General features: G+C 37.7%; 1 protein-coding gene across 5 annotated transcripts in view; it reads left to right on the top strand.

The window, feature by feature from the left end:
- LOC126275441 (trichohyalin-like) overlaps positions 1 to 10807 on the top strand; it is an 85195-nt gene extending 74388 nt beyond the window's left edge. For all 5 annotated transcript variants that reach the window (XM_049977198.1, XM_049977202.1, XM_049977199.1 and 2 more), the window contains exons 10-15: positions 3913 to 4146; positions 4625 to 4726; positions 4802 to 4934; positions 7990 to 8079; positions 9070 to 9320; positions 9476 to 10807. In XM_049977198.1, the coding sequence (XP_049833155.1) occupies positions 3913 to 4146; positions 4625 to 4726; positions 4802 to 4934; positions 7990 to 8079; positions 9070 to 9320; positions 9476 to 10015 (1350 nt within the window). In that variant the 3' untranslated portion in view covers positions 10016 to 10807. The remainder of the gene's footprint in view (positions 1 to 3912; positions 4147 to 4624; positions 4727 to 4801; positions 4935 to 7989; positions 8080 to 9069; positions 9321 to 9475) is intronic.
- The last annotated feature ends 1469 nt before the right edge of the window (positions 10808 to 12276 follow it).

The following is a 12276-nucleotide window of genomic DNA, read 5'->3' as shown; positions in this document are numbered from 1 at the left end:
GTTTTTGATTTTTGCCTGCAAGACCTCTGACAGTCGCTGCTGGAAGGAGGTTTTGCTTAAGAGACTGTGCATCGGGCATAGCCCTTTCACACATGGCTTCATCCTCTGGGGGGAGGATCCACCTTCCTGTGAAGTTTTTTGCATGCTGCTTCCAGTTCTGCATATTGTGGCTCTGTGTGTCCTGTGTACTGATGATAGGGCAGCTCTGTCTCGCTGGAGATCTGCACACGGTCCTCACAGATACTGATACCAGTGTTAACAGAGTGGTGAAATTTTGTGAACTATCAGGCCCCATCCATAAACTGGTGGAGAAGGACGGCAGACTTTAGTATGGTATAAACTGCTCTGCATGTGGGGACAGTCTTCGTCCTCACCCATGGGATTTCATGTTGACTTTTCATCCGGGTGCTGATGACTGTGATGTCGAGTGCCAACTCATGATGATGATAATCATCATCATCATCATCTTTTGAAGTAAGTGTCAGTAGTGATGGTTGCACCCCAGGGAACAATTCACAGTACACCATATTTAGACTGGACCATTTCCTTCGTTTCTGTTAGCATAGGGACACCATTTCCCATTATCTGCAACAATGTGGGATAGGAATGGTCGGTGTTGTTCACAAGCCAGTTGATCATGAACAAGCAGAGTTGCACATACGGCCTCCCAGTGAAGTGACTTCTGTAATTCTGGCTTAAAGTACACTGTATACTCTTACACCCAGTTTTTAACCTTCCCCATTGCATGCATGTCACAAGATGGTGGAATAATCACAGTTCATCACATTTGCCAGTTCTAAAGTATTCTGATGTTGATCATTGTGGGTTCATATGTTAAAATGTTCATCAGACCTCGAAGGTCTTCATGAATGTAGAGTCATTAATATCAAAACGATTCTCCTTAAAGTGAGAAAACCATTTTCTTCCTTGCTCTGTCAAATGGCATTATTTCCATACACGGTACAAATGTTGCTCTGTTGCTGTCAACTGTTGGTTGAACTCAAAGAATGTCAGAAATGTTCCTAATTGTCCACCTGACACACTATTTTCTAGCGTCCACTATCCCAAATGACAATAAACCAATATGTGAACTCAAATAGCAACAGTAAACCACAAATAAAAAGTGACAGTCAATAAATAACCCCATTTTGTTGTGGTCTTGAGTCCTGAGACTGGTTTGATGCAGCTCTCCATGCCACTCTATCCTGTGCAAGCATCTTCATCTCCCAGTACCTACTGCAACCTACATCCTTCTGAATCTGCTTAGTGTAGTCATCTTTTGGTCTCCCTCTACGATTTTTACCCTCCACGCTGCCCTCCAATACGAAATTGGTGGTCCCTTGATGCCTCGGAACATGTCCTACCAACCGATCCCTTCTTCTAGTTAAGTTGTGCCACAAACTTCACTTATCCCCAATTCTATTCAATACTTCCTCATTAGTTATGTGATCTACCCATCTAATCTTCAGCATTCTTCTGTAGCACCACATTTCGAAAGCTTCTATTCTCTTCTTGTCCAAACTGTTTATCCTCCATGTTTCACTTCCATACATGGCTATACTCCATACAAATACTTTCTGAAATGTCTTCCTGACACTTAAATCTATACTCGATGTTAACAAATTTCTCTTCTTCAGAAACGTTTTCCTTGCCATTGCCAGTAGACATTTTATATCCTCTCTACTTCGACCACCATCAGTTATTTTGCTCCCCAAATAGCAAATCTCCTTTACTTCTTTGTCTCATTAACTAATCTAATTCTCTCAGCATTACCCGACTAAATTTGACTACACTCCATTATCCTCGTTTTGCTTTTGTTGTTGTTCTTCTTATACCCTCCTTTCAAGACACTGTCCATTCCGTTCAACTGCTCTTCCATGTCCTTTGCTGTCTCTGACAGAATTACGATGTCATTGGCGAACCTCAGTTTTTATTTCTTCTCCCTGGATTTTAATACCTATTCCGAATTTTTCTTTTGTTTCCTTCACTGCTTGCTCAATATACAGATTGAATAACATCGGGGAGAGGCTACAACCCTGTGTTACTCGCTTCCCAACCACTGCTTCCCTTTCATGCCCCTCGACTCTTATAACTGCCATCTGGTTTCTGTGCTAATTGTAAATAGCCTTTCGCTCCCTGTATTTTACCCCTGCCACCTTTAGAATTTGAAAGAGAGTATTCCAGTCAAGATTGTCAAACACTTTCTCTGAGTCTACACATGCTAGAAACGTAGGTTTGCCTTTTATTAATCTATTTTCTAAGATAAGTCGTAAGGTCAGTATTGCCTCACGTGTTCCAACATTTCTACGGAATCCAAACTGATCCTCCCCGAGGTCCGCATCTACCAGTTTTTCCATTCGTCTGTAAAGAATTTGCGTTAGTATTTTGCAGCTGTGACTTATTAAACTGATAGTTCGGTAATTTTCACATCTGTCAACACCTGCTTTCTTTGGGATTGGAATTATTATATTCTTCTTGAAATCTGAGGGTATTTCACCTGTCTCATACATTTTGCTCACCAGATGGTAGAGTTTTGTCAGGACTGGCTCTCCCAAGGCCGTCAGTAGTTCTGATGGAATGTTGTCTACTCCTGGGGCCTTGTTTCAACTCAGGTCTTTCAGTGCTCTGTCAAACTCTTCACGCAGTATTGCATCTCCCATTTCATCTTCATCTACATCCTCTTCCATTTCCATAATATTGCCCTGAAGTACATCGCCCTTGTATAGACCCTCTATATACTCCTTCCACCTTCCTGCTTTCCCTTCTTTGCTTAGAACTGGGTTTCCATCTGAGCTCTTGATGTTCATACAAGTGGTTCTCTTATCTCCAAAGGTCTCCTTAATTTTCCTGTAAGCAGTATTTATTTTACCCCTAGTGAGATAAGCCTCTACATCCTTAAATTTGTCCTGTAGCCATCCCTGCTTAGCCATTTTGCACTTCCTGTTGATCTCATTTTTGAGACCTTTGTATTCCTTTTTGCCTGCTTCATTTACTGCATTTTTATCAATTAAATTCAATATTTCTTCTGTTACCCAAGAATTCTGCTAGCCCTCGTCTTATTCCTATTTGATCCTCTGCTGCCTTCACTATTTCATCCCTCAAATCTACCCATTCTTCTTCCACTATATTTCTTTCCCCCATTCCTGTCATTTGTTTCCTTATGCTCTCCCTGAAACTCTGTACAACCTCTGGTTTTTTCAATTTATTTAGGTACAATAACCTTAAATTCCCACCTTTTTGCAGTTTCTTCAGTTTTAATCTATAGTTCATAACCAATAGATTGTGGTCAGTCCACAGCTGCCTCTGGAAATGTCTTGCAATTTAAAACCTGGTTCCTAAATCTCTTTCTTACCCTTGTATTATCTATCTGATACCTTTTTGTATCTCCAGGGTTCTTCCTTGTATACAACCACAAAGATATTGCTGCGTCTCTTTGATTGAAAGCTTATTGAGGCCACTTCTGGATGTTGTAGTGCATATACATTTGCTATGTATGTTCTACCAATTTAAGATTTCCAGTTTGTTTCCCTATGTCTGCATTAGCGTACAAGAAAAGAATATCTGTGGGTGTGTGTATAAAATGTAATAGAAATTTACATTTTCTGAGATTCCAGATAGTTCCTATGTAAGGGTGGTCTCATCCTTAAATTTTTGATTGGCAAGTCTTTTTTTAGACAGTTGGTACAAATACATTACATCTGACCAGTTTAGAATAAATTGAGCTAAAGTATGGACTTTGTGAAAATTAGTCTGATAAAATAAAACGTAAGTGCCCTGTGATATAATGCTTACTAACCTATGAAAAATTCATTTTTATTACTGGTTTTGATATTTGTGACTAAGTGTTGACTTCTCTTTTTAAGTACGTAACAAAAAGTTCTTAATTTACTGTGATGTTTCTTCTCGTCACAGGAGTATGCATTGCATCTGTACTCATCAAAACATGGTAATGCAATGCGTAAGCAGGCTTTGAAACATAAACAGACTCTTGCCCGCATGCGTTTGTCACAGCGCCAGAAACAACGCATTATTGAAGAAAATGAAGAACTGAAAGGCACTTTGTCATCAAGAAACAATTTTTGCCCAATTTGTAAGTTGTATTACAGACAACTTAAAACAAAACACCAAGTGTCAGAAGCACACCGCGTGAGTACTATTTTCAGATTAACTATGGAATTTATTAGACACCACTCCCCCTCTCCCTCACCTGCACCTTCCACTCCCCCACCCTCACCCCCATTGGCTTAAAATTTTACTGTTTCATAATAATTCATGCTGCAAATCACTGCCAAGTCAAATTTCTCAGTGACCACCTGGGCTGCTGTCATGAGTAAATACAAAATGTTTTTCACAATCCTGGGTGGATTGGTATGGTATAAGTGGTTCTCAAACGTGATATAGATACAAACTGTCATACTCATCATGTTCTGTAAGAGCAAACAAAAACTCTCCCACCCCAATCCCAGAAAAAATTAATAGCTCTCCTCTTCCTGATGGTGTTGTGTATTTATTAGCAGATAAATATGTTTTGCCTTGAGCAAAAGTCTATCTGTAGTTGACACACAGTTTAGATGTAGTTGTAGGTTTGTTGGAAGCTTGTTCTGAAAATTTATTTATCCTACAGGCTATGAGGAAGTTTTTGATGCCATATTGCAGCACTTGTCGAATGGGTTTCAAATCTCCCATGATGTATGAGAATCACATTTGTTCACTGGATCATATCAAGGTATTTGGAAATTTTTTTTACATAAATTTAATTTTGTTCTAAATTGCATTTTTAACCTCTTGCCTCTCCAAACAGAGAAAGGCACTCTTAGATGAAAGAATGAGGGCTCGTCGTTCAAGAAGTAATGAGCCAAGTGGAGGTGAAGAGGAAGAGAAGGAAGTAAACATGGATAAATTCATGATCTTGGATTCTGTGGGAACAGTTGATGGTAAGCCAGCACTATTTCTCTATGCTTAACTGTGCATCTTTTTGCGCAAGCATTTATGCCTGGAGTTACACTGATGGCTACATATATCTTACAATTCAGTTACTGCTTACAAGTATGTGTTAGTTCATGCAGTCCCAACATCCACATTGAATGTTTCTAACATCTTGTGCTCAACGTTTCCAGAAGACATTGCACGTACTTGGGGAAGAATATTACTAATGATATGGTAATGTAAATATGGTAAATTTGAGGTGGTAAAGTGGCGGGGTAATATGTAAAATTCTCGTAACTTATCTGACAAATTCACTGGAAGTTAATGAGAAAGATGTTCATAGTCATCACTTAACCCTTTGAGCAATGAATTATTTTTTAAAACTGAGTTGAAATTGTGTATTACTTATAGAATATAGCATTTTTATTTATTGCAGATGAATGTTTTTAATTCTGTCAACTATGTATTAAACAGAAATATTATTGCGAAGTAAGCAGAACTGAGAATAAAACTGCAAAAGCAGAATTCATTATGTTAAGATTATACTTCATTTTAAATATGTAAAAAGTTGTATTTCTTCATGTTCAGTACTAGCAAATGAAAACTCTACAGCGGAAAGCACACTCTTCCTTTCACCTTACATAGTCCAACTTTGCATATAGAACATTTCCATTTTCTTTGTTTGGGATTTTACTTGCTGCTGCAGTAGACACTGCCTTTGAGTCATAGGACTTCATATTATTATTATTATTATTATTATTATTATTATTATTATTATTATTATTATCTATTTTACTATGATTTGCTCATCCTCAAAGAGGTGGTGGAATATACACGCCAATAAGCTGTGTAGTTACCTCACACATGAAGGATTTTTGACATCTTCGCCAACTTACTGTAAGTGAAAGGTTGCATCTCTTTAAAATAGAAAATGGCACTTACCAAATGATCCTAGATTCTATTGAAGTAGAATGAGATTTTCACTCTGCAGCGGAGTGTGCGCTGATATGAAACTTCCTGGCAGATTAAAACTGTGTGCCCGACCGAGACTCGAACTTGGGACCTTTGCCTTTCGCGGGCAAGTGCTCTACCATCTGAGCTACCGAAGCACGACTCATGCCCGGTACTCACAGCTTTACTTCTGCCAGTATCCGTCTCCTACCTTCCAAACTTTACAGAAGCTCTCCTGCGAACCTTGCAGAACTAGCACTCCTGAAAGAAAGGATATTGCGGAGACATGGCTTAGCCACAGCCTGGGGGATGTTTCCAGAATGAGATTTTCACTCTGCAGCGGAGTGTGCGCTGATATGAAACTTCCTGGCAGATTAAAACTGTGTGCCCGACCGAGACTCGAACTCGGGACCTTTGCCTTTCGCGGGCAAGTGCTGTGAGTACCGGACGTGAGTCGTGCTTCGGTAGCTCAGATGGTAGAGCACTTGCCCACGAAAGGCAAAGGTCCCGAGTTAGTCTCGGTCGGGCACACAGTTTTAATCTGCCAGGAAGTTTCTATTGAAGTAGTTTCCTTGGCTATCTGTACATGATTGTCAATGTTTCTGAAAGTCTTAAAAGCATGTAGGGAAATTTACAGCTGCACTACTTGAATGCTCATTATTCACAGCCTTTTGGATGTCCTCAATATCTTGAGGAAGCTTTCGTTTCTGGCACTTTTTCACATGTAGAAACAAGAAAAAATTGCACAGTGAGAGATGGTGGCTCTAAGATGGCAGTAACAGCATGTCTGGCCAGATTCTTGATCAAGCAGAATGGGATGTTGCATTATCATGCAGTGAGAGCAAGTCCTTAGAAGGGCACAAGTTAGGAAGGCGACATCACATTACTTGCCAATGTTTTAAGACTTGTGTAAACGAGTTCGGTTCACTTTTGGCCTGGAGGAACACACTCATGGTACACTAATCCTTTCCTATTAAATAATGCGATCAACATTCTTTGTTCTTAAAGGTTGACATTTGACTATTTTTGAGCTGGTGATCCAGGGCTCTGCCATTCGCTACTTAGACACTTCATGAGAGGGTAATACTGGTAGCATAAATTTTCATCTCCAGCAGTAATCTTTGACATGAATGAGGAATTACATCAGGCTCCATCCTATAGTTCAGCAGAAATTCATCTTTCCTGTTTCTGGATGTCAGTGGTTGAGGAACAAGTTTTGCATTATTTTCCATTCCCTAAATCTTCGCATAAAATCTTATGACAAACTTTAAGATTAAAATTAATTTGTTCTGATATTGTACACACAGTTACACGATGACCTTCTTGCAATAACTGCCTTACATTCTTCGTGTTTGTAGCAGTATGTGCTGTAGATGGACAACCAGATCTGGGATTGTCTTCCACTGAATCTCTGCCCTTTCAAAACCTTTTGGGCCACTCGCAAACAAGACTTCCTGAAAGTGCCTCACCTGCAATTTCTTCCTTAATCATTGTGTTCCTGAGCTTAACACAAAACTTAATGTTCACTATCTACTCACAATTGGCATCCGTTGTTGTAACTAATGCGCTACGAACCCAAACAGTGTTTTGCTAAGCACAGCCCTGCCACCTAGTGAGTTGATGTGGAAACATGGCCAAGGAAATGTTGAGGGCACATGCATACAAGGTAACATAAAAACATTCGTCCTTTTTTAGTTTTGCAGACTCAGTAATTAAAAAACCTATCCTGGAGCTTTGCTGGAAAAGGAGTACTTAATATTAGCTGAAATGTAGAACTGTCACAGTTGCTGATTATGTAAACTGAAAACTCTTACCTTCACATTATCATTGGAAGGAAAAAACCTGAATTTGAATTTGAACACTATAACCTTTCCCTCAACTCCCATTTGTTTCAAGACCCACTGCATCCTCCTGGAGCTCATAGTTCCTTTCTTGTTGCAAGATGTTGCACAGATTAATATTTTTGTACTAGTTAAGTCAGAAACCACAATTTCAGTAGGCACAAGTGAAAATACTTTGGTGGTCTCTTCATGAAACTACTTAGGCTTAAAGGGCTAGTACAGTGTGTGTTCGTGCTTTCCAAGTGAGTTCATTGTGTTGTTTCTTTGACAGATAGTGGCGATGAAGAGTCAGAAGGTGAGGGGAAGTCAAAGGAAAATAAAGATGGTGAAGAGAAGAAATCGAAAACAAAAATTTGTTTAGGTAAGACTAGTTGTAAGCATCGGTAATTCTGTTTTTTTTTTTTTTTTTTTTTTTTTTTTTTTTTTTTTTTTTTTTTTCATCATAAATGTTATTGTGCGTATTTTAGTTTCTGAAAGTAACTATTAAATATTTCACCAAAAAATTCTTTTAGAGTGCGTAAGATGTTAATGTAACAATTCATGTGACACTTCAATACTGCATAGAAATTTCAGCTACTATAGCCGGTGCCTAGACAAATAATTAAGTTGACCTGAGTGTAAGCCCTCTGAATCTGATTTCAAATTATGAAGAATGAAGTATGATTCAGTCACAATAAAGGATTAACTGTACAGGCAAAATGGCAATAGTGTTATTAACGTTTTGTGACTGATCTTGTGGCACAATTTTGAAACTGCTGCATTGTATCCTAAGGTTTGGCAATGTCTATAATTAGTTTGTCAGTTTTTGCTTCATGTCTCAAGAAAACATGAGGTATGAATGACTCATTTTTAACCACCTCAAGGAGCTGTGATTAAACAATGGATGCACTAATTTTATGTAGAATAATTCTCTAAACAATTACCTCTCGTCGTATTGTATAGTTTGTATCAAATGGAATACTCTCAAAAAGCAATTGAATGTTTATGAATAACTTAGGTCAGGAAAAATTGTGCGAGGAGAATGAATTTGTCACTTGTGAGTCACTGGTAACATCCAATCATCAATAAGTCATGTCACATTGGATCGGCAATAATAAAGAACTTTCTTGCATCAATTGATGTTGATGGTTGTTTGTGCATTCTGGCTGTGGTGTGGTACATACTTTTACACAATTCATATTTGTAACTGCATAGTTCAGTGGAGAGTGTATTCAGTTACTTATAGAACCAGCGTATTGTCTGCTTCTTTAAATAGGTAGTCTACTTATGACTATTAAAATTACCATGTAAGTTGTAATTTAAAGAAAGGGGCACACTCGATGTAAAGTATTTTGGGTTTTGTCTTTTACAGGTGCAGAGTACGTTAAGAAAGTAGAAGTTTATTTTTGTGATCTGTGTCGTCTTTATCTGCCACGGTTTGATAATCCAGAAAGAGAACTTTCAATTCATTGTCGCACTCGCACACACTTACAGCGCTATGTGCGTTATCGCGATGATAGGGCTCTCAGAAAAGAAGCAGAGAGAATTCATCGCAAGGAAATGGCTAAAGAAAATGCAGAAAAAGATTCTTCCAAAGATGAAGAAAAGGGAGAATCAAATGAGGTTGGTGTATCTGAATTGATCAGTTACTTAAAGTACATTAGATTGTATGTTGCTGCTTTTAATTTTATTTTCCACTTGAAAACAAGTAACTGATAATTAATATTCTATAGTTGAAATTTACTTGCTTGTGTGCTCATTGAAATTTTTAAATGCAGAATGAGGATGACAAGGATGCTACTGAGAATAAGGATGATTCTACCAAGGATGGAGATGGGTCTGGAAAGAAGGAAAATGAGGAAGGTGATGCCTCGCATGATGAATCTAGAGCAGCAGATCTTTCTTTCGAAAACAATGCTGAGTGTCGCATGGATGGAGAGAATGTTGATGTTGATTTGGATCAAGATTTGGAAGCTGGAATGGATGACAAACTTTGGGCTGATGTTGATAAAGATTTAGGAGACTTACTTAGAGAAGTAGAACCTGGAAATAAGTCTTCTGATGAAGATGAAGATTCTAGAGCAGAGGGTGGCAGATACGACAGATTTCGCTATAGTGAAAAGGGTAATGCGACAGCTAACCCATCAGATTCAGAAGTAGTTGAATCTACCACAAAAACTGCTGCAGAGACAGAAGATGAGCCAATGGCAGAGGGTGATGGTGATGAGAAAAAGTCTTCAGATGGTAAAACTGAAGGAGAAAGTACAGTGAAGAAAGGTGGTAATACAACTCCAACACCTTCAACAACTGTTGATTAATCGCATTTTAAAAATTTTTGCAAGATTTTCATTAGACATTTCCATGTATAGGTTAGAAGTGAATTTGAAATAGGTGTAGAAACTATATATATGTATCTCCAACTATATAAAAAAAACACAGAAAATGTGTGCACATATGATCTGCAGCTCCCCTATGAAGAATTGCTTAGAAAAATACATAATTAGTGTCACTTGCAATCAAAGTCAATCTTTTACATACATTTTTGTTGCAGCAATGAGTTCTTGAAAACTTCATTGTCGAAACACAATTTCAATGCTTGTATGTGGACGTATAGATATGTGATGGTGTTTGTTTCCTGGCTTCGTATAACACATTTTCGTTAACACACTAAGCTGTAATGTGTGTATTGTTGTAAACATCTCAGATCCACAGTGGATGAAATGAGTTCCATTAAGTCATCTATAAATTGTTTCTCTCATCCCTTTGCTTTCTTCACATATATTTTAGGCTATGAAAAGTAATGTATGCCAGATATCATAATGACTGGTGCATACATATATCTTACACGTTAAAAACAAAGGAATGTTGTAAGTTGGTGTTTAAAAATGTACATGCTGAACTCTTGACTGAATAAGAGTATTTGTGTTCTGTGATCATCTAGCTATTTTAACGTAGTTATTCATGTATGGACCTGTTAGAAATTTGTAGTTATTCTATATAATACCTGAAGGAAGTTGCAGACAAAACCAATTGTTGATAGACTTTCAGGCAATATCAAATGTATGTCATGTATGTGTATGGTAAATAAATTTTAGTTATTCTTACGTCAATTTGATTCTGAATGTAAACCATTCGTTATTAATATATTGGGATAATCATTGCACATCAATCAGCTTTAGACATACATTTTGTTTTGATAGCAGCTTGAAAGTTAACAGGAGCAATAGTTAATGTGATAATCTAGAGGAGATCTCTATGTAGTGTCTTCTTTTACTAATCAAAATGCCCTCGGTCCCAGGTTGAAACCCTGCCAATGCTTAATTTTGAATAATCATCAGCAGTGGCAGCCAAAGGTTTCCGGCAAAATTTACGTTCTGCCAGTGGCCTTGTCAAAGAGTGTGGATGAGTGGTTGGAGGTTCAGTGGAGCTTTGCTCTTGGGTTGGGCATAAAACCTGTATAAATGAAGGAAACTAAATGTACAATACAATGTTCACACGATAATTTGTGATAATGAATTTCATCTGTTTATAAAAAATATAGATGTGTAACAGCAAGTGAAAACTCACCAAAAATTGAAATTGGTATCTTGGTACCTTTAATAGAGCTATTTTATTACATGTTATGGCTCCAAATTACACTTCAGAATGTATGTTTTTGAGATCTTTCTTTTTGTGTTCACAGAGAAGAAAGCAAAAAGTGAAGAGCTTACAGTGAGCTCTAGTGTGTACAGCAAACAAGCTTATTTTACGTGTGATAAAATCCCCTTTTATATGAGTGACTTCCTTGTCTCAATTGATTACTGTCATTTTGTTTCCGTATAGTGTCTCATCTGTTTTGAACGGTCATTTTCATTTACATATCAGCGCCGAAATTGCTAGTGTTTTGAAAGATGTCTGCTGCTGTGGATTATCGCATCTTAATGGTGAAAGTTAGATTGGGGCTTATCTGTTTTAAGGAAAAATCACAATATAACAAAAAATATAGGTGAAAGCAGTGGCAATAGATCTTATTAATGACTGAAACAGAATTCACAGTGGAAGTTCTTGACGAACTCTTCACACTCTTAAGAACTGAAAGAATAGGAAAAGTGTCATCCAAACATTTCAGTACACATACAAGAAAATACATGCTTGCAAACCTGTCAGACAGTATGTAGAGTGCAGTTTTTTAAAAAGTTTCTCACTGCTGAAATAATTTTCAGTAAATGGGTTTATCTATTCGCATTCTGTCTAAACAGGGTCGGTTCGTTCTCTGTAAAATGTAAATACTTTTTGGTTTCAGATATGTCTTCTCACTTGCAGAACACACACTAGTAGGAAAAAATACTAGGACCTTGGGTAACATTCCAGTTTGTGACAAAATAAAGCAAAAAATACAACAAAGATTAAGAAGCCGCAAAAACATAAAATCCATTTCTGTAATAGGGGTAAAATCAATCGGAATAGGTTATAACTTACTGTTAGCAGGAACTGCCATAGTCCCTTGTCTCCGTGCATACTCTTCATACATCATCCCCAAAAATTAAGAATTCTACTCTCGGCACAATTTATAGATCATTGAAGTTACACACTCGTGTCA

The sequence above is a fragment of the Schistocerca gregaria genome, chromosome 1 (genome assembly GCF_023897955.1).
Source record: "Schistocerca gregaria isolate iqSchGreg1 chromosome 1, iqSchGreg1.2, whole genome shotgun sequence".
In the NCBI taxonomy this organism is placed as follows: domain Eukaryota; kingdom Metazoa; phylum Arthropoda; class Insecta; order Orthoptera; family Acrididae; genus Schistocerca; species Schistocerca gregaria.
The sequence above is the reverse complement of the archived record's forward strand: the minus strand, read 5'-3'. Positions and strand labels throughout refer to the sequence as shown.